The sequence below is a fragment of the Rhineura floridana genome, chromosome 4 (genome assembly GCF_030035675.1).
Source record: "Rhineura floridana isolate rRhiFlo1 chromosome 4, rRhiFlo1.hap2, whole genome shotgun sequence".
Taxonomy (NCBI): Eukaryota; Metazoa; Chordata; class Lepidosauria; order Squamata; family Rhineuridae; genus Rhineura; species Rhineura floridana.
In genome coordinates, this window is record NC_084483.1 from 101,317,059 (window position 1) to 101,339,696 (window position 22,638).

General features: G+C 43.5%; 1 protein-coding gene and 1 long non-coding RNA gene across 11 annotated transcripts in view; one reads left to right on the forward strand and one right to left on the reverse strand.

The window, feature by feature from the left end:
• Positions 1-22,638, forward strand: part of LAMA2 (laminin subunit alpha 2) — a 748,112-nt gene that overhangs the window by 678,071 nt on the left and 47,403 nt on the right. For 9 of the 10 annotated variants that reach the window (XM_061623807.1, XM_061623810.1, XM_061623812.1 and 6 more), the window contains 3 exons: positions 1,524-1,668; positions 5,869-6,010; positions 19,174-19,185. In XM_061623807.1, the coding sequence (XP_061479791.1) occupies positions 1,524-1,668; positions 5,869-6,010; positions 19,174-19,185 (299 nt within the window). The remainder of the gene's footprint in view (positions 1-1,523; positions 1,669-5,868; positions 6,011-19,173; positions 19,186-22,638) is intronic. The other variant, XM_061623808.1, reaches the window with a different exon arrangement.
• Positions 5,236-20,742, reverse strand: LOC133383327 (uncharacterized). The gene is made up of 4 exons (XR_009762261.1): positions 20,571-20,742; positions 20,011-20,186; positions 18,175-18,329; positions 5,236-5,315 (listed from the first exon to the last, which is right to left on the reverse strand). It is a non-coding gene; the product is annotated as an uncharacterized LOC133383327 (long non-coding RNA).

Below are 22,638 nucleotides of genomic sequence, written 5' to 3' on the forward strand. Positions count from 1 at the left end.
AAAGTTGTGTGTATATACACATTCACACTATCTTGTTAAAAAGCAGCCATATGAAAAATATGATACAGCCACTAAAGTGTATACTATAGCCAGCATGAATTTTTCACATTCCACCATGTTAAATTGAAAATACTCCAATGCCATTCCGTTGCTTCCCATAAGCTTATTTCAAAACAAAATCTTACAAAACGTATAGTCCTGAACTCTGAAATGCTTGCTTAACAATCCCCTAAGTTTTCACTGCAATACACAAAACACTCAGAGAAAATCAAGAGTTCAGAGCAGCCTTTCCCAACCAGTGTGCCTCCAGATGTTGTTGGACCACAATTCCCATCTTTCCTGACCATTGGAAATGCTGGCTGAGGCTGATGGGAGTTGTGGTCCAACAACATCTGGAGGCACACTGGTTGGGAAAGGCTGGCTCAGAGTCTAAACAAGAGTAAAATAATACAGACCCCTGTTGGACTTTTTTCTGTCAGTGCTCATAATATGTTGAAATTAACTAAAAATCAGCCATGTTCACAGAGTACCTATAATCCTATTACTGACCTTGCCCCATACTCTGACCTTCATCTTCTGCAGTTTAAAAGTTTTAAAAAATGCATGGCTGATTTTTAATTAATTTAAGAATATCAACATTGGAGTATATGATAAGTGCAGGCATGCTCAGTAAGAATCAACTGTCAGTGTTCTAAAAGCCAGACTAAAAGCTGTTTGGCTTGACTAATCAGGGGGCCACATCCATGTCAGACATATATTCCACTTTAAACGGTCAAAGAATCCTGGGAAGTGTAGTTTGTGAAGAATGCTGAGAGGTGTTAGGAGACTCCTATTCCCTTGAGAACTCCAGTGGCCAGAGTGATTTAACAGTCGGTCCCTCTTCCCAATGAACTCTAGGAACTGTAGCTCTGTGAAGGGAATAGGGCTTATTTAGGGGAAGCCATGACTGTTTAAATGTCTGGTGTGGATGAGGTCAGGTCTCCTTCTCCCCTGGTGCATTCACTATAGCTGCCCTGTTTTTTAAACTTTGATAGAAATATCTGTTGGCTATAGGTACATTCTTAAAAGGCAAGGGTTTTTTTACCTATTAGTGAATTAAATTGTAGTTTTGAGCTAGAAGTTACTTGTATCTCAAATCATTTTTAATGTTATCAAGATCTGCATTAATGCAGGCTACTCCACCTTGCCATTAATAATACGTTACGATCTGATTGGAAATTAAAGAGCAACTAATTTCCTTCATAGGAACTGAGGCAACAACAAATGAAGCCTACTTATGATGTTCTTTTTGACTATCTAAGCATCTTTAAAAAGTCAGAAAAATAACCTTAAATATTGTTGGGGGTGAGCGAGCTAGTCACCATCTGAGATTATTTGCATTATTTGTCTTTCAGCATTTAACAGCACAATCCTCTACATGTTTACTCAGAAGTAAGTTTTTCTGAGTTCAGTAGGACTTACTTCTGGGAAACCTGGCACAGGATTGCATCCTAAATAACATTTCTAATGCTTCTCATTAACAGAAAGATTTCATGAGCATAGAACTCAACGATGGCCGTATTAAAGTCAGTTATGATCTAGGTTCAGGAACAGCTTCTGTTGTTGGCAACCAGAACCACAATGACGGGAAATGGAAATCATTCACCTTGTCAAGAATTCTAAAACAAGGTGAGTTCCTGCAGTGATAACATCCTAAACGTCTTAATTATCTTATCCAGCACAGCTAACTCTAATCATGGAGAAGATGATGTACAAAATTGCTGGGTTTAGAAAGTTGTAAAAGAAAATGATTTAGCAACTACTTTTGCTTAAATTACAGATGGCTCAGGTTAGCTGTGACTGATTGCAGTGTCAAACAGGTCTCTTATGATTTTCTTTTGAAATGGTAGCTTAATTTTTCAGGCATAATTCTGCCTTACACAGCTCCCTAAATTACACTCTAAAATGCATCTAAGTGAAAAATGTTTTTTCCATGCAGTGCCCCAATGTTGTTCAAAGTTCATAAAACAAACCTACACTATTTTTGTTAGAATATAAATTGGTTTTGTACTTCATGGTGCCTTTCATAACTGAGATCTCTCAAATCGCTTTAAAAATGCAGTGAGTTAAAATACTGGTGATACAGTGTATCTGTCTACAATATACAGTGGGCCTCAGTTCTGATGTTTCTTAGTTTGGTATCCAATAGTTTGTTCACATGCTGCAATAATGGATGTCTTCAGTTTAATCCAGTGTTCCTCAACGTTTTCAGGGAGTTCTGTAGGTGTTTCTTGAGAGTTGTTTGAAACAGGCTCGCTTAATAGGATCTTGAAGGGCGTGGATGTTCATTTTACGCCTTGGTTTTCTTCCTTGGAGCCTACTGTGAGGAACAATATTAATGGCCATAGTGGATCGAATTAATCAGTGATCTGTCCAGCAGTCATCGGCACTCATCATGGCCCTAGTGAGGAGTACATCACAACGATCTCTGGCACGGACAATTACATAATCCAGGAGATGTCAGTGCTTCAACCGAGGGTGCTTCCATGATGTTTTAAATTTATCTTTCTGGCGAAAGAGTGTGTTTGTAATAACAAGATTATGCTCTGCACATTTAGTCAGAAGTAGAATGCCATTCAGGTTGCTGTTGCCAACTCCTTTTCTGGCCATAAATCAAAATCACGCCCAACTCTTGCATTGAAATTACCCAAGAGGATAATTTTATCCTCCTTAGGTATCTCTGATAAGATGGTGTCCAGCTGGGTATAAAAATTTTCCTTGATGTCTTCATCAGCATCTAATGTCTCCTCACATTCAGAGGAAGATCTTCAAACTATCCTAAATGTCTTTGCAGAAGCATATGAAAAGCTTGGCCTCTCGCTTAACAAAAAAAGCCCAAAGTGCTTCATCAGCAAGTGCGAACCAATCCCTCTGTAGCACCATCAATCCAGCTTAATGGTGCTACGCTGGAGAATGTCGATCACTTTTCTTATCTTGGCAGTCATCTCTCTGTAAAAGCTGATGTCGACGCTGAAATTCAGCATCGTCCGAGCTCTGTGAGTGCCACATTCTCCCAAATGAAGCGTAGAGTGTTCGAGGATCAGGATATTCACAGGGAGACCAAAATGCTTATTTACAAAGCCACTGTACTACCGACCTTACTGTATGCCTGTGAAACATGGACCATCTATAAAAGCCACTCCCAAGTTCTTGAAAGATTCCACCAACACTGCCTCCGGAAAATTCTGCAAATTACTTGGGAAGATAGGTGGACTAATGTTAGTGTATTGGAAGTAGCAAAGACTACCAGTGTTGAAACAATGATCCTCCAACATCAACTTCGCTGGACCAGCCATATTGTTCGAATGCCTGATCACCGTCTTCCAAAGCAGCTACTTTACTCCCAGTTTAAGGATGGAAAACGGAATATCAGTGGACAGCAAAAGAGGTTTAAAGATGTTCTCAAAGTTAATCTAAAAAAATGTAACATGAGCATCGAGAACTGGGAAGTCTTGGCCCATGAGCCAATTGAAGGTCGGCCATTATCAAAGGTGCTATTGACTTTGAAGAAGCACGAGTACAGGGCGAAAGGGACAAACAAGCTAAGCGGAAGGCACGTCAAGCAAATCCTCATCGTGACCATCTTCCATCTGGAAACCTATGCCCTCACTGTGGGAGGCTGTGTGGATCCAGAATTGGCCTCCACAGTCACTTGCGGACCCACTGTTAAAGACCTTATCTTGGAAGACAATCTTACTCAGCCATGAGTGATCGCCAATGAATGAATGAATGACAGTGGGCCTTTTTTGCTCACTGTCACAACTCCTTTGTATTGGAAGGAGAAAAGACTCCCTGCAAATGACAGGCATCTTTAACTTACGTGATTGCTAATGTTGCTGTTGAATCCAACCTAACATAAAATGCAAGGAGAATATTGAGGGCCCTCCTACACTGAGATATCTATAGGAAGTTCAAGCAAACTTAGAATTTCATACATCCCTATCTGAAATATAAAGATGAGACAATCTTGGGCTCCAAAAGATTCAAGGTCTCTTGTTGAACCCTGAGATTTAGAAATGCGTGTGTGTTTTCACCAAAAGAAACTTTTCCAGATTTTTCCATGCCAAAATAAATCCCTGCTTTGTCTCTGCTTTGAGGGCAAATTCTACAAAACTGTACAATGGGTTGTACCCAATTGTATTCCTTTGTTTGTGAGAGAGTTTCTGCTCTAGCGGAGGCTTCTGTGAATAAACAGGGGTGATGGTGACTTTTTACAAATTCCCACTTTCACTGGCATGCCACTGCACTACCTCCAATGCTGCTTCCCAAAGGTACCCCGACCCTCTGGAACAGATTGGTGGGGCAGAGGGAAGGGGAATCAGTGAAAAATCACTTTTCCTCTCCCCCTTCCATTCACGGGAGCATCTGTTTGATTGAAGTATCTTGTATGACGAGAGAGAGACCAGCAGATACAACCCAGCAGATAACACTCATCACATTTCTTCCGATGGTAGTGTTCCAGGTGGGAGAGAAGAGTTAACCATTTGTTTCAGCCTTCAGCGTTCTGCACTGGTCTTAAGTCTCAAATTTATCCAGCACCTCATTGTAGAGACACCATACTTTTATTTCATTCCGTTTATTTAGATTCTCATTCAAAGGCTTCATGGCAACTAACAAGGCATTAAAAATCCTTTTAAAACACAAGCCTGCAGACAAGTACCTGGGGGAACAGCAGCTCAAAGTGAGGTAAAGGAGTTTGTGGGAAGTAAATGCTCAGACTGTGGCGGAACAAACCCCCAGCAGGGCTCCTGGCACTGGCATGGCATGGCATGGAAGGAAGGCCTTTCTAGTTGTTGTTGTTATTTGTTGAATATGTTTCCCATCCTTCCTACTGAAGTAGCCCAGAGTGGCAAACGTATCTATACATTTAAAAGCAACAACAAAAGCAATCTAAAAACAATTATGAATAAAAACTTAATTAATAAATAAAGGGGAGGGGAATGCATTCCCAATGAACTGCCTGTTTTAATCATTCTAAACTTTTTTGGCTCTGACACTTTTTTTGGTCTATTTTCTCCCTTTTTGCATTCTTTATTTCTATGCTTGCTTGGTTTTTCATTTTCTTTCTTCAAATATGTTCTGCTTTTCCATCCTTGGTGGTTTATCTTTTTCCTTCTAGCAAGCATTTATAGTGACATACTCCCATTAAACTAGAAAAAAGGATACCAAAATCATGGTCATCAGCAGGGGTGTAGTTGTCCAGGGTCTTGGGGGGTCTTAGTCCTCCTACGTTTTTGGGAGCAAGGTCACAGCAGGCTCCCTATGCCTCTAGCATCCTGAAAACCAATCAGCATGAAAGGGGAGTGTGTTAGCCACTGAGAAGAGTCTTGTAACATGCGTCCTTGTCCTCTCTTGCTGATTGGAACCAATCAGAGTGAAAGGAGGTGAGACAGCCACTGAGAAGACTCTTTTCAGTAGCTAACACTCCCCTCTTTCATGCTGATTGGCTCCTAGAGAAGTCCGTTTTGTGGGTGAAGGCAATAGCAAGGATCTCATTCTCAAACTATGAGCAAAAAGGGGTGTGGGTGCTATAACTATCATGAAAGGACCCTGCACTTCTGAATTTACCACTACACTACTGTTCATCAGTATAATCAGAACATACCTAATCATACTTTTTTCTCCCTTTGCTGAAAAGGGGGTTTGAGCATGTGTGTTTGCTCAAGAATGGAAGAAGTAGCTATAAACCTTTGGAATTTCTTCTTCAGGTCAAAGCTATATTAAGTTTTCTCCCTGTAATAATATTATGTTTTATCTGATGATTCAGTGGTCTGTTGACTGTAATAAAATTTGGTTTGATTTATTAGTTTTCTTCTTATATTTTCTCAGCTAATATATCAATTGTAGACATAGACTCCAACCAGGAAGAGACCGTATCAACACTTTCTATAGGAAAGCACTTTGGCCTCAACTTGAAAGCCGATGAGCCAATATATTTTGGTGGATTGCCAACACTGAGACGAAACCTAAGGTAATGGTACTTAACACATAGTCAACTATAGGAATTTGGTAGTGGTTATTAATATTTGAAGTTTTTCTTTGTAATTTACAAAAGCAACATATTTGCATGCAGAAAGGATACTTGTACCATTCTGTCTGTTAGAGAATGATAAACACCTCTTTTTGCAGAGCAGAGATGGGGGAGAAATTAAATTCACATTTAAAGGCAAACCTACCTAATTTGCAATTTCCAAAACAATACATGGATCAAAACACAGTCGTCCTTTGAAATTCATGCTTCTCTGAATTTTGCAGTGCAGTTCTCTAGCCAGGTAATGTGTACAAAAATGCATATACTGTGGTGAAGTATGCATATAAATGTATATATTACCAAGGAAAAGATACAAAAATGCATTGAATTAGAGAAAAATGCTTTGCAAAATTGTTTATTAGGCAAATTGCATACAAAAATGTGTATATTAGGAGAAATTTGCACCAAAATGCTGCTGAATCTTAGAATCATGTAATAGTAGAGTTGAAAGGGCCAGTGGCTATAAGGCCATTGAGTCCAACTCCCTGCTCAATGCAGGAATTTTCATGAGAATTTTTTTTAATTGAAAACTGATGCAGAAATCTGGAGAACTGAAATTGAGATTGGCAAAGTGAGAAACTGAAATGGCAGATACAGCCATCCCTAATTCAAAGACAAAAATCAAGGGTGGAGAATCTTTTGGCCCTCCAGACGTTACTGAACTACAGCTCCCATTATCCATGACCATTGGCCATGGTTGCTGGAGCTGATGGGAGCTGTAGTTCAGCAGCATCTGGAGAGCCAAAGATTCCCCACCGGTGACATAAATATTAATCAGGAGCAGCATGTCTTATAGGCAGGCTTAGATTCCTTGAGGGAAATGTTGAGCCTTGTAGAAGACAGTGGCCTGGTTCACACAACAGTAAGTCAAACTATGGCTTACTGGGACTGTGCGAATATATGGACTCCCAGGCAGCAATTTGCACCCGATTTGCTCCTCCCTGGTCATTTTTATTGCTGCGCCAAGCTAAGTCAAATAATATTTTAGCATATCATCCTTCCCCAGATTCAAAGTTGAAGCTCTCTCCTGTCAACTCTATGAGCTATAGCCAAGGTTTGGCCTTTGCTGCTGCTCATGGCTAGTGTGTAGAGAGCTTAACCATGAGCCCTGGTTTGAACAACATGTTAAGCCAAACCTTGGCTTAGCTCAGCACAGCACAGCAGTGTGAAGGACCAGGGCGGAGGACTCCAGGAGTCTGCTCATTTATGTGATCCTGGTAAGTCCTAGTGTGAATCAGGCCACTTGATGGTCTTTTACCATTACTCATTTCAACTTGTATCTTACCCTCTTCTGATTTCTGCACCTCCAGCTTACTTTTCTTTTTCCCTATTTGTGGCTCTGTTGAACAGCCCAGCAGCACTAGCAAGAACAACCTCTTAGTATGTGGCTGGGCCAACCTAGAAAGCTTTTCGTATTGCGCCTTGGGTATCTACATAGTTTGTGCAGAGTTTAAACTACCTTTTATGTGTTACCAAACAAAATAATTAATTTCATTTATTTGAATTAAAACATTCCATTCTTAAAAATCTTTATAGAAAACACTTCACTTTTCCATGTTACATGAGGGCAAAACTACATGAAACTCGCAAGTTCATGTGTTCCAAGTCTGAGGGTTGTTTTCTATCCAATTTGTGCCAGGAGGGCACAGTTTGCAGCAAAGAAGCTTTGGGCATGAGGAGAATGTTAAGTTATGTTTGCATTAAGAACATAGGAAGAGCCCTGCTGGACTAGGCTAAAGGCCCATGTAATCTAGCATCCTGTTCTCAGAGTGGCCAACTAAATGCTCATGGGAGAAGCAGAATCTGAGAACAACAGTACTCTCTTCACCTGAGATTTCTCATGACTGGTATTTAGAAACATAGTGCCTCCAACAGTGAAGGTAGCCACTGTGATTAGCAGCCATTATGATTAGTAGCCATTGTGCTTAGGAGGATAGCCTTATCCTCCATGAATTTGTCTAGTCTTCTTTTAAAGCTATCTAAGTTGGTGGCCATCACTACCTCTTGTGGGAGTGCATTTCATACTCTACGTCTGTCCTGAATCTTCCAACTTTCATCTTCATTAGATGTCCCTGAGTTATAGTATTATTAGAGAGGGAGAAAAACTTGCACAGGCCTTCTCTTATTTGTTCCTTCCTGAAGTCTCCATTCAGCATCTGAGTCTGGCCAGACATGCAGCATGTGGTTGCTTATGAGATGTGGCTTTTTCACTTAGAGTTCTCCAGAGAATAGGTGCTACATCTAGGGAAGCCCACTTAACCCCATCATTATTTACTTTTCTGCATAATAATAATAACATGGGTTTGCAACCAAGACTGGTGGGGAAACAGTGGGAAAGAGAGAACAGGAGTTGGAGGAAACTGGAAGGTAGAGGGCACACCCAACTTGTGTCCAAAGCTTTTCTGCTATACCTCCCATCACCCCGGCCTTTATTTGCCCTGGAGAAGCAGTAGCCGAGCTTAAAAAAATTAAGGTTGATGCTAGAGATGGGATCCATTGGCCAGTGCTGGTTCAGAAGCATTCTGTCAACCTGACTAGCAGGCTGGTATCAATTCGAGTTATAATAATAATAATAATAAAATTTTATTTGTGAGTCGCCTATCTGTCCGAATTAACGGACACTCTAGGCGACGTACAATAGCATAATAAAATACAATATACGAATCAAAAAGCCATACTCATCAGTTAATCTAAAACCAGCCTTCAATTAATACATCATAAAAACTAATCCACCCCAGCAATCACATAGGCCTGCCTGAATAGCCAGGTCTTTAAGGCTCGGCGAAAACCCATCAGGGAGGAGGCATGTCAGAGATCCAAAGGAAGAGAATTCCAGAGAGTGGGGGCCACAACCGAAAATGCCCTCTCTCTGGTCCGCACCAGCCTAGCTGTTTTGGCTGGTGGGACCGAGAGAAGGTCCTGTGTGGCTGATCTTGTTAGGCGGCCTAATTGGTGATGCTGGAGGCGTTCCTTCAGATAAACTGGGCCAAAACCGTATAGGGTTTTAAAGGTCAACACCAACACCTTGAATTGGGCCCGGTAAACAACTGGTAACCAGTGTAGGTCTACTAACACCGGAGTGATGTGATCCTGGCGACAGCTATGCTTGATCAAGCGTGCCGCCGCATTCTCCTGTGCATGGAAAGATGATATCAGGTGGGTAACTAGCTCCACCTAGTGGTTGAAGGCAAAAGAGTACTGCTGACGTTTTACTGTAGGTCCGTTCCCAGTCTGCGCCTGCTCCGTCCGCAGTTTTTCTCTTTTGCCTTCACCGAATCTGGTTGATTCCTCTCTGTCTCCGTCGGTTCAGGCTTGTATTGTTTGTCTTTTAAGTCTTACCAGTTTCTGCTGTTTCTTGCCCTCAGTATATGTTTTGACTTCCCCTGCTGTTTAAAGTTTAAAGTTTAAAAACAAAAAAACAAAAAACAAAAAAGCTCCTTGTGTCTTTTCTCCGGATTTTTCTCGGTGGCGAGGAGCATTCAGCCCCTCCCCACGGCTCCTGGGGCCGTTGGCCTCTTCAGGCTCCCTCCCCAGCCGAATTTGCTACCGTTCCTCCTAGTCAGCAACTCATAGCGTCGGCAGCATTAGCCTTAGAGGCGAATTTCACCGGAGCTCGGAACTCAGGCCCACGCCTCGGATTTTCGCGCTCCCTTTGAAGCGGCTTCGTTTTCCCTGCTTCATAGCGGGGAGGGGCAGATGCACAGACGCCATAGCAGGTCGGCGGCAACAGCTTCTAATCTTTCTGCTTTACCTAGCCGCTTATTAGACAGCGTTGTCAATCATTACCAGAGGGAGCCTTCCATTCATATTTTCATTAACCCCGTAAGTCCCGCAGTGTGTGCCCGCTATGGGGAAAGCCACACACAAAACAAAGCACCTCTCAAAGGGGTCGAAAGTGCTTCCCCGCAAGCCAGCAACAGGCGCAGTGCCAGAACTCAGTCCCATCCTGGGAGCAGAGCAGGCTCATTCTTCGGGGGATCATTCTGAAACAGTGGTGGCCCGCCCCTCTACCGTCAGGCATGAGGTGGCTGAGGCTCAGGTTTTGGCGGGCAGGGTGGCTGCAGAAGGCAGGATTCCTGTTCCACATAAGGGAACCTGTAGAGAAGGTCAAGACTCCTACCACCACTCAAGGGACCAGAGGGACCTGGAACCCCTGTCTGATGGGGAAGGTGGCCAGTCTCACCCTTCCTTAGACGCTATTTTTTCTAACAACTCCTCGCCCGAGGCCTTCACAGGGTTTTTGGAGGAGCCAATCCCTGTCCAACAAATTCATGATGCTGGTGGGCACAGGCTTTATCCATCTCACACTCAAGCACATTCAATTCAGCAATTAAAAGAACAGCTTAAGGATGCCCTTTTAATGGATCTGACTAGAGATTTGTCTTCTCAAACTGCATCAGGCTCACAACCCTCAAGGCACCCGAGGGCGAACACACGCCCTTCCCCAGGCCGCACATCCCCAGACCCCTATGCTGCATCGCAGGGCAGACACCTTCAGCTCCCAGAACAGGAGCTTATAGACACAGAAAATGACTTGATTGTGGTGGATGAAGAGGAATGGAGTGGGGAATCAGAATCTGAGGAGATTTTATCTACTAGAATATTTCAAGAGGCTCATTTCCTAACTCTGCTATGCAAAGCGATGGAGGCTCTTACCCTCACCTCTACAGAGGCTCCTCCTACTCCACCCTCCTCGAGAGTCTCAGCAGTATGTCCAGATCCAAAGCCTAGGTCTAGAGTATTGAAGCTTCCTTCTGTTCTCCCCAAGGTGCTCAAATCAGAATTTGACATTCCCTTGCAATTCAAAAAATCAGTTTCGGTAGCCAACAAATATTATACACTGGAACAACCGATCATGGATCAGTTGAAAGTCCCGCTCATAGACGTGCCTATAGTCAATCTATTGAACCCATCATTGAATCCTAAAGACTCAGATGCTCACCTTAAGGATCCTACTGAGCGCAAGATGGACCAGGGACTTAGAAGAGTGCACGAGGCTAGTGCGCTTTCAATCAGGGCAGCAGCAGCCTCTTCTGTGTTTGCTTGAGCCTCCCTACTGTGGTTGGAAGACCTGCTAGATGGCCCACAGCAGGATGCAGCCCGGATACGCAAATCTCTGCTGAAGGTCTCTCGGGCAGTTACCTTCATGGCAGATGCGTCAATGGACGCCATGCAGTTTGCAGCTAGGTCTCTCACTGCAGGGATCTTCACACGAAGGACCCTTTGGCTTCGACATTGGGATGCAGACCCTGCAGCTCGTTCGAATCTTGCCTCGGAACCCTACGTGGGTGGCAAATTATTTGGGGACACTGCCCTCGCCAACATATTAGAAACCAAGGAAAAGAAAAAGTCCATGCCATCCACCAGAAAAAGGGAGGATGGAAGGACCTTTCGCCGCTCATTCCATCCATATCACTTGTCGCAGTCCTTTCGGGGCTCACGTCCCTTTGGAAGACAGAAGGACGCCCGCTCCAGCCGTCCCTTCTGGAACAGACAGCGCAACCAACTTAAGTCCCAGCAACACCTCCCAGGTCGATCCGGCCTTGCATCCCAGGCACGTGGAAACAGAAATCAGTTCTGACGCCTCCACCTCGCCGGTGGGAGGCCGTCTCCAACGCTTTGCTCACCGATGGGAGGACCTATCCTCCGATCGCTGGGTCCTCCGCACTCTTCGATACGGCCTTCGCCTGGAGTTTTCCTCCACCCCCCTGGCGAGATTCCTTCCATCCCCTCTGTCAGCAAATCCACACAAAAGGGGCAAAGTTTTGAGATCAGTTTCCCATCTCCTACGCATGGCAGCTATCGAGGCAGTACCTCCAGGGGAGAGGTTCCTGGGAAACTACTCTCTGTTCTTCACCGTCGACAAAAAAGACGGTTCATCCAGGCCAGTATTAGACCTCAAGACTTTAAATTGCTTCATAAAGTACCGCAAATTTCGGATGGAGACCTTACTTTCCATCAAAGAAGCGCTGAGGCTAGGGGACTTCCTCTCATCTATTGACCTGAAGGAAGCCTACCTGCATATTCCAATTTTTCCCCCTCACAGAAGGTATCTGCGCTTCGCGGTGGGACAAGACCATTATCAGTTCAGGGCCATGCCCTTTGGCCTGTCGTCCGCTCCCAGGACATTCACCAAGATAGTGGTTACCCTGGTGGCACACCTCAGGACACAGGGGATTCATATTTTTCCTTATCTGGACGATTTTCTGATCCGCTCACCATCGTTACACAAGGCATGGGAGGACCTCCATGTCACCCTGACCTGTCTAAAGGATCACGGTTTCCTGATCAACGAAGCCAAGAGTCATCTCTTTCCGTCCAGACGCATCACACATTTGGGAGCGACTATAGACTCTCAAAATGGCCTCATTACGCTATCTTCAGACAGGATCAGCAAGATCCGCAAAGTGGTGTTGCATGTCCTATCCTCCACCTCTACAGACCTGATGGAGTTGGCAGCACTTCTCGGTTTGATGGTATCCACGTTCCAAACGACACCATGGGCACGTCATCATTCCCGCACTCTTCAGTGGGCGCTGCTGACATTCCAGAACGACATAGCGTCCAGGCACCACCGCATGGTCGCTCTGTCGCCACAGGTTCGTCAGTCGCTGTTCTGGTGGACCCAAGAGCTCAACCTGACGCGAGGCGTCCCTTTCCAGGATCCACTCCACACCCTGATAACGTCCAATGCCAGCTTATCCGGATGGGGAGCCATCTGCGACGGGCAGATGATTCAAGGCACGTGGTCGGCTCAGGAATCCGCACTGCCGATCAACCTACTCGAACTACGTGCAGTTCGTCTGGCCCTCAGGCACTTTGCGAACACCAGACGGTTAGTGGCAGTGCTTGTCAGAATAGACAACGTGTCGGCCAAATCGTATTTAAACCATCAGGGAGGCACACGCTCCCTCATTCTTCAGAAGGAGGCCTTTCTCCTCTTCCAGTGGGCGGAGCCCAATATCATATCGATAGTGGCAGAATACCTCAAGGGAGAGGACAACAGCCAAGCGGACTGGCTCAGTCGGGAGAAGCTGATTCAAGGAGAATGGAGACTTCACCCACAGTCCTTTCATCAAATAGTGGAACGTTTTGGCCACATTCAAGTAGACCTCTTTGCCACCAGTGCCAATCGGCAGGTGCAGAGGTTCTTCTCCCGATACGAGACACCAGGTGCGGAAGGGATAAATGCCTTGACTTCCCAGTGGCCTCTGGGCAGACTATATGCATTCCCTCCAATTCCAGTGATTTCCAGGGTACTCAAAAAACTTCGTGCCGAAAGGACAGCACTTCTATTGGTGGCTCCATGGTGGCCAAGGAGACCTTGGTTTCCAGACCTTCTCGACCTGTCGGTGGAACCACCATGGAAGATTCCAGTGCGAACGGACCTGCTCTCTCAGGGACAGCTCCAGCACCCAGACCCAGAGTGGTGGGCACTTCATGTCTGGAACTTGAACGGAAGAGACTCTTGAAAAGAGGCATCTCTCCGCAAGTAGTAGAAACCATGATGGCTTCTAGACGCCCATCCATGCTCAGAATTTATGAAAGCACTTGGAAGGCCTTTTCATCCTGGTCGCAGAAACAAGGGGTTCTTCCTCGAAAGGCGGGAGTAAAAGAAATCTTGTCCTTCCTGCAAGATGGCGTATCTTTGGGTCTCAGACCAAACACCCTGAGGCGCCAAGTTTCAGCCTTATCGGCAACCCTCTCCAGATCCCCGGATAAGCCAATCGGATCTCACCCCTTCGTCAAGCGTTTCCTCAGGGGAGCAACGATAACTGCACCTCCTACGGTGCATCGCTACCCAACTTGGGATCTGCATAAGGTTTTGTCAGCCCTTCAAAAACCTCCGTTCGAACCCCTGAGTCAAGTTTCTCTCCGTCTTCTTTCCTTTAAGGTCTTGTTTCTCGTGGCCATTACTTCGGCCCGTCGAGTGTCTGAATTGAATGCCCTGTCTGTCCATAAAAATTTTTGTGTATTCCATAAGGATAGAGTAGTCCTCCGTACTGTCCCTTCCTTTCGTCCCAAAGTGTTGTCGGCCTTCCATTGTCAGCAGGAGCTGGTCTTACCATCCTTCTGTCCAAATCCTGTCCATCCTTTAGAAAAAGCCTGGCACTCTCTTGATGTGAGAAGAGCCCTTAAAGTTTATATTTCCAAGACTAAATCATTTCGGAAAACAGATAATTTGTTTGTCTCCTTTCACCCAAAATCCATGGGGAATAAAGTCACCACATCTATACTAGCCAGGTGGATCAAGGCATGCATTTCCTTGGCATATGCCTCTCTAAGATTATCCCGGCCCGCCGGGTTGGTAGCTCATTCTACTAGGGCGGCGGCCACATCAGTGGCCTTTTCCCATAATGCCTCTCTGGGGGAGATATGTAGGGCAGCCGCATGTGCCACTCCCAATACCTTCATTAAACATTATAAAATAGACTCCTATGCTTCAGCCGAGGCAGCCTTTGGTAGGAGGGTGCTACAGCATGTCCTCTCAGATCACTAGTACCCATAGCCCAGCAGTATTCCCACCCTACATGGGTCAGCTTTGGTATGTCCCACCTGATATCATCTTTCCATGCACAGGAGAAGAGACATTTGGTCTTACCGTGAAATCGGTCTTCTCTGTGCATGTCAAAGATGATACCAGGGCCGCTCCCTATGACGGCTGGGCTGCCTGTCCAAGCACTGTTAGACCTTGAGCAGAGAGTGTATGAGTACTGTTGTCTTGTCTTTTTGTGGCATTATTTCATTTCTTTCTGTGGGCTTGTTATTAAAAAACTGCGGACGGAGCAGGCGCAGACTGGGAACGGACCTACAGTAAAACGTCAGCAGTACTCTTTTGCCTTCAACCACTAGGTGGAGCTAGTTACCCACCTGATATCATCTTTGACATGCACAGAGAAGACCGATTTCACGGTAAGACCAAGTGTCTCTTCTGTACCAGCTGCAATTTCCGGACCGTTTTCAAGGGTAACCCCACGTAGAGCGCATTACAGTAGTCTAAGCGAGAGGAGACCAGGGCATGTATCACTCGTGGGAGCAGATGCATAGGAAGGTAGGGTCGCAGCCTCTGTATCAGGTGTAATTGATACCAAGCTGCCTGGCTCACCGCCGAGACCTGAGCCTCCATGGACAGCTGGGAGTCGAGAATGACCCCTAGGCTGCGGACCTGGTCCTTCAGGGGTAATCTCACCCCATTGAGCACCAAGTCTATATCTCCCAACCTTCTCTTGTCACCCACGAGCAACACCTCAGTCTTGTCGGGGTTTAGTTTCAGCCTGTTCTCTCCCATCCATCCACTTACGGACTCCAGGCACTTGGACATGGTGTTCACAGCCAACTCTGGTGAGGACTTAAATGAGAGATAGAGCTGAGTGTTGTCCGCATATTGATGACACTGCAGCCCAAAACTCCTGATGATAGCTCCCAGCAGTTTCACATAGATGTTAAATAGCATGGGGGAGAGGATAGAACCCTGTGGCACTCCACAATTGAGAGGCCAAGGGTCTGAAACCTCATCCCCCAATGCCACCCGTTGATGCCTGTCTGAGAGATAGGAACGGAACCACCGTAAAACAGTGCCCCCTATTCCTAATCCCTCCAGGCGATTTAAGAGGATACAGTGGTCAACGGTATCGAAAGCCGCTGAGAGATCCAGGAGGACGAGGAAGGTATATTCTCCCCTATCCAACGCCCTCCTCATATCATCCACCAGAGCGACCAAGGCTGTTTCAGTTCCATGTCCAGTCCTGAAGCCCGATTGGAATGGATTAAATAATCTGCTTCATCCAAGTGTGTCTGTAACTGTTTGGCCACCACTCGCTCAATCACCTTGCCCAAGAATGGTAAATTAGAGACTGGGCAAAAGTTATTTAACTCTTGGGGATCCAAGGAGGACTTTTTCAAGATGGGCTTTATCACTGCCTCCTTGAGGGCTGATGGCATTGCACCCTCTTCCAAGGATGCATTTACCACTGCCTTGATCCCGTCGCCAAGTCTCTCTTTGCAGCTCATAATGAGCCATGAAGGGCAAGGATCAAGCAAACAGGTGGTTGGCTTCACAGTAGAGAGCACCTTGTCCACTTCCTCAGCGGGAAGAGGCTGAAACCGATCCCACCGGACCGGAATGTAACTGGCTGACTCTGGCCCACTTCCTGTATCCACGGCATACAGAATCATGCTCTTCAGGCGCTCGATTTTATCAGCAAAGTGTTTGGCAAATGTGTCACAGGAGGCTTTAGAATGCTCCATGGGTTCCTGAGCAACTGGACCGACCAGGCTTCGGACCACTTGGAACAACCTCCTGGGACAGCACTCTGCCGACGCAATAGAGGCAGCAAAGAAATCCCTCTTTGTTGCCTTCGTTGCCACCTGGTAGGCCGCTATTGCTGCTCTAACCAGTGTCCGATCGTCTTCGGCGTGAGATTTCCGCCACCAGCGTTCTAGTCGTCTCACCTCCTGTCTCAGACCCCGCAACCATGGTGTATACCAGGGTGCTATCTGAGCTCTATTCAGGGGGAGAGGACGTTTCGGAGCCACCTGGTCAACTGCCCTAGTGATCTCCCTGTTCCACTCCACCACCAGGGTTTCGACCGGGCATCGTTCAGTCAGCTCCAAATCACCCAGCGCATTCAGGAATCCTTCAGGATCCATCAGGTGTCTGGGGTGGACCATCCTAATAGGTCCTTGTCCCCTGCGGAGGGTGTGTGGCATTGAGAGGTCCATATTCACCAGGTAGCGATCTGACCATGACACGGGGTTAGAAGAAACACCCCCCATTTTCAGAGCACTTCCCTCCCCTCCCGAGACAAACACAAGGTCAATAGCATGAGTTGGTTCATTGTCCACAAGGCACTGCTTTTACCATTCCTTTTTCACCCTCGGAAAAAATATTGATATTAATATCAATCATTTAAAAGAAAATATTGTTATTATTAAAGGAAGTGTCAATAAATTAAAGGAAGATAAATGGAAGGACATATTGATAAAAATAGTGATATTTTAGATGGTTTTTTTTTTAATCCATTTTCAAAAATAGCTGCAGAAAATCACTACATAAAAGTCAAATCAGCAACTATAGCAAATAAGCGAATTAATGTAAAATTTGGTACTAAATCCGAGTTGGGTGGAATTCTAGCACCTCCCTAGCTGAGGCAGAACATGTAGCTCCTCTAATTTTTAAAAAGAATGTCCTATTATTTATTTTCATTTCCTTTTTATTCACATATGAACTCAATACTTAATTTCTTGCTCAGGTAAAATCCTATTGTAAATTGTATTATGTATAAAATATGTTCCACATGCTTTCATGTCTTCTTTAATAATATGGGAGGAGACAATCTGCTGGGATTTAATAGGTATTTTCTGTTTTGAAATGAACACTAGAGCCTTTATTGAAGTTTACAGGAACATTTCTGCACTGGAAAAATCTGTATCGTACAAAGATGGGATACTGTACAATGCAGACAAACCTTTTCATCTATATCTGCTTAATTGTCATGAAAGAATAACAATCATAAAGCTACCTCATGCATATGCAGAGAGATCTAGATGACCTACTGGACTGCTACAGAGCCAAACAGCAGTTATTACATTGTTGTTGTTTCAAAATGTGCTTGTTATCTGTTCTAGACAAAGGTCATCTTTAAAATATCAGAAATTAGCACTATACATTTAAAACACATAACATTAGCATAAGCTGTAGCTCAACACAGAAGACATCATTTTATGTATCACATGGAAAACCTACTATAATAAGAGTTGTGTGTCACTGGATCAGACAGAAAGATCCAGATACTGACCCAGCAGTGACCAGCCAGGTGCCCCTGGAAGTTCACAAGCAGGACATGGGAGTTCCATTTGGCTGTCTTGATTAATATATTTTGAGAGACCATCTTCCATTGATGCCTTTTTTAAAGCCATCTAAGCTAGTGGCCTCTACCACATGTTATATAAGTGAATTCTATAAGTTAATTGTGCATTGTGTGAAGAACCCTTCTCAGTCCTGAACACTCTACCAATCAACTTTGTTGGGTGACCCTGAATTCTAGCATTGTGAGAGGAGGAAAACTATACACTCTTCTCACATCATTCAGAATTTTACATACCTAAGTCCCAATTAGTCATCTTCTTTCTGAAAGCCCTAAATGCTTCAGTTTTTCCTTCCACGACTTTAATAAATATAGATTTCACCCTAGCTGACGACATGTTTAACTTCTTGTAAGCTGCCTTGGGAGCCTGTTCAAGGCCAGGGTATAGTTCTCTGAAAGAAAGAAAGTAAACAAATGAACCACCTCTGTCAATTGTCTCTGAAGTATAGCTTGGAGAGTCTCCTTCCCCATCCACAATCCATGTTGGTTTCCTTGGTGGATCCATCTTAGCTATCTCCTTGGAGGTAGCGGGCAGAAGGACCCAGTAATTGCTGACAATGTTGCTCAAAGGATCCTAGGATACAGATACTCACATAAGTGATGGCCAAATATGACAGCTAGTGTCATGGGGCTGAGAAGTGGGAGAAGCCTGCAGCTACTGCTGTCCCTATGTGAGATCCCAGATGTAATAGATTTGCATCAAGTCATTCTTGATACCTGCCCCTCAGTGTGGTCCTTCTCTGTGCCTTGCTCTCTTCAGCAACAGGTCTCTATAGATTAGGTAGTACAGGAATTATGGGGGCATGTTAAGGTGAGTGGATGCCCTTCTAGCCTAAGATACCAGACCTTCCTCAAGCCAATCTGTGCCTATCACATACATGCACACTAGCCAAGAGCCCCAGTATCTTGGTTAGGACTCCTGATATTTATAGATATTGTGCAAGGTTGCAGAGAAAGAGGTGGTCAGTTGGTCTCCCCATAAATGTTTGCAGACCTGGAAGATTTCCTGGGGAAGTACTTCCCAGCATGCAAAGGTACATAAGGGGGCTGGTTTTGCTAATAGCATGTAGATGTATATTTTAAATAAAGTCTGTGTTCCTTAAAGTGGCTTGTATCTTAAGCGTTTGAAAACTATGTATCATTATAGGAACGTGGTTTGTTATAAATGTTATAATTACAAATAAAATTGTATTTGTTCTCTCTCTCTCTCTCTCTCTCTTTTCATTTTTATCCTAGTATGAAATCAAGGTAAAAGACATCACATTTAAGCAGTACTTGCATGCTTTGTGTTTTGCATGGGTTAAGTGCAGCTTGCAACAGGTGGCAAAGCAAAAAGCAATTTGTGTCTGTATTTGTTCCAGCTGTTGCTCTGGGGCTGTTCATTTGGCAACAGATCCTGCTGCAGCAAATCAAGCTGCTCCTAAGTGCTTAATACAGTCTTGCTGCATGCTGCGTGCACACTTGCAGCAACAAACACTTAGCTAGCATCTTCACACAGCTGTTTACATCTTGCTGTGTTGGGTTTTCTTTTTTAAAATTAATTATATCAGAAGTACAAGCCATATTTTTTTAAAAAAAAATCACTCAGAGTTTTTGCTCAGCATGGAGCAAATTAGCAACTGAACATGTTTGGAAATCTGTGAGAATTGAGTGTCAATCTCAAAAGATTATTTTCTAAAAAGATTTGGAGGTGGCACACTTGACTGCAACCTTTCAGTGCAATGCAAATGAAAGAACTGTCTCTTTCTGTCTTACATGTTTTCTGAGTGTATTAAGGAACATAAGTATTGTCTTACTGAATCAAGTCCATCTAGACCAGCAATCTGCCAGCAAGATAATCTCTATCATGAGCAGGGCAGAAGGGTTCCTTCCCCTGTCATTTCCCCCAAAATTTGGTTTTCAGAGGTATACTGCTACTATACATGGATGCTCTATATAGCTATCCTAATTAAAGCCTGAACCCAAAGTCTTCTCTGTCTTTGCAGGCAATGAAAGGGGAAAAGAATTTATGTGACTTTGGGGTGTGTGTGCAACAGTCACCACAATTTTAGGTGGAAGATTGCTTTTACTTACATTTTTATAAGTTTGTGTGGGTTTCTTTACTTTTTTCTTGTTGTTTGTCTTCTTTTTCCACTTACAAAGAAAGCCATCGCCCCTCAATGCAAGTGATGGTTTAGTGTGAAGGTCTTGGCAGCTCAGCTGCCCTTCCTGTGGAAATATGGGTCAAAATCCCTGATGGAAATGATGCCCTGTAATCACATAACCTCAGCTTAGCTTACTTTTTAAGTGGATAAAAGAAATGCTCATCAGCTTGTATATATGTAAGTAAAAAAAATTGTTTAAACCCAAACATTTACCCACACACACACCATCTCTATTGAATCTAGCATCTGAAAACTCTACCTTGTGCTGAGATCCAAAAATAGAACTCTACACCCATATTTTGCATATTGCCTACAAAACTATCACTCTTTTCTGAGACCTTCTTATAGAGAAAGGTCCCACAGATCGATTCATACAATATTAAAATTTGAATTGAAGTTAAAGCATGTTGTGACACTCTTATATAGAAGTAAACTCTATATCCTTTTAGAGATATTTTTAAAAGCCCTGAAATTAAAAGTTTTGTGTACCTGAAGGTTGCACAGCGAGGTAGAGCCTCACACTTTGGTGTTTATAGGAAATGACATTCAAGTGGTGTTGGAAAATGAAAGTTTGTTTTTGAGGCTCACAGAGAATGCAAGTGGAAGAAGATCATGCAGAGAAAGGCTAATTAACACCTTCTCCTACAATTCTTTTATCAGAATGCCAATTCCCAAGCTGCTGCTTCATCTACTGAGAGAATTGTCCCCATTTCTTTCTCCGTAGCTTTCCCATGAAAAAATATATTGGAAAAAAGTTATTTTTAGCTGAGAAATGTCAGGAATGGAAAGGGCTAGGTACCCTTTCTCAGCACATCTGTCTGTTTCAGACACAACCCATCCCAGCCTCCTTTGGCTTAAGAAAAACTGCAGGGAAAATAAACTCAAAACTCTGATTGACATGTAGTTTGAGCCTCAGTGGCTGTGAAAGTATGGCAAGTTTTGCTTGGTGAGGCAGACTGAATTACAGGTTGTTGGGCTGCAGAAAAACTCTGCTACTGCAGGCCATGTATGAAGAAAATGTAGGAGATGAAGCACAGAAAATGTCAAAGTTGGAAAGAAATTATGTTTGCCATTCTCAAAACTTTCTGTAGCTCTATTGGTGTCCACAGGGAGACCTAAAGCGTGAAAGTTACATACCTTCAACTGGCAATAACATAGAATGGAGATTCTCCCGTCCCCCTTTTGTTTTATTTTATTTTTTGTATTACATTGAAAGAACTTTCAGCTTTTGAAATATATATGCTATGCTTTGCTGAGATGGCTGCAGTGCAAAAAAAAAAATGCAAAAAAATACCAAAGCAAAAAAAAGCTATCCGAGTTGATAAGCTATACAATATACAGCTATATTTCAATTAAGAGTTTATATATCAGTGTGTATATGTATATATTATGCTTTGAATTTCTATGAACCGTGAATTACTGTTTGCCTTATTTAATATTCATGTTTTATGTTATATTCATAAGCGTGTTTCACTTGGTTGGTAAGTTATCATTATAAGTTATAGATTGTATCCATATCTGAAGACACCCAGTCTTTATGTCCATTGACCATTAACATGGATCAGAGGATTAACCACAGTAGGTGCTTCTTCAGGGCAGCTACTGTTTCAGGAAAAATCAACATTTATGAAGCAGCTTTTCCAAGCCAGGGGAATAATGAATGAATATGATAAACATTCAGACAAAACTGGTCCTGACTTGGTGTTTAATGATACCAAGACTCTGAATGATACCAGTGCTATCCTTCTGGCAGGACACCAAACTGAGGCTGCGGTTGAAGTCTTCAATTACCGTACACAAAAGAAACTTTGAATTTACACTAAACTGTTATCATTTTTATGTTGTGAGCAACATGTTGTTCCAAATCAAACTTAAGCAAACAAAGGTACAGATTTACTTGCCAACATGTGCAATTGTATCAATGCTGCTTTAAAGCAAGGAGAAGATTGACTGTCCACAGAAAAATAATGGTTTTGATATATGAAATATCCACAAAGAAAACTCTGTTTGGAGGTCTTTGCTATTTTTGTACTGGGCCATCAGAGAGCAGAGTCCTAAGATCTAAAAGGGACTTGTAAGCACATTTGCCTGAATGTGCTTACAAGCCTCCTTGCAACCAGAAACCCTGCCTTATTGTTTTCAGAAATGTTTTCAATTCTTACTTCCATCAAGTGCTAGATTTTAAGACAGGAAGCAGAACACTGTCTTCCAGTAAATAATCAGGTATTCTTCACTAAAAATGGATGTTGTGAAGCACTCTTTCTGGCCACAGCCACATGGAGGAAAAAAGTAAGCATATGAGTTTATGGGTCACACAGCTTCCTGGGGATGATTCACATGAGAACAAAAGGTGTGTATAGCTCCAAAGTTTGCATGAATTACCTGCCAGAAAGTTTATTCATTCCACAGGCTCATATGTTTATTTTATTTTATTTATTTATTTATTTTATTTATTAAATTTATATACCGCCCGACTAGCAATAGCTCTCTGGGCGGTGAACATAAAATAGCATAAAAATACAATGAATAACAAAATAATACTAAAATACAATCAACA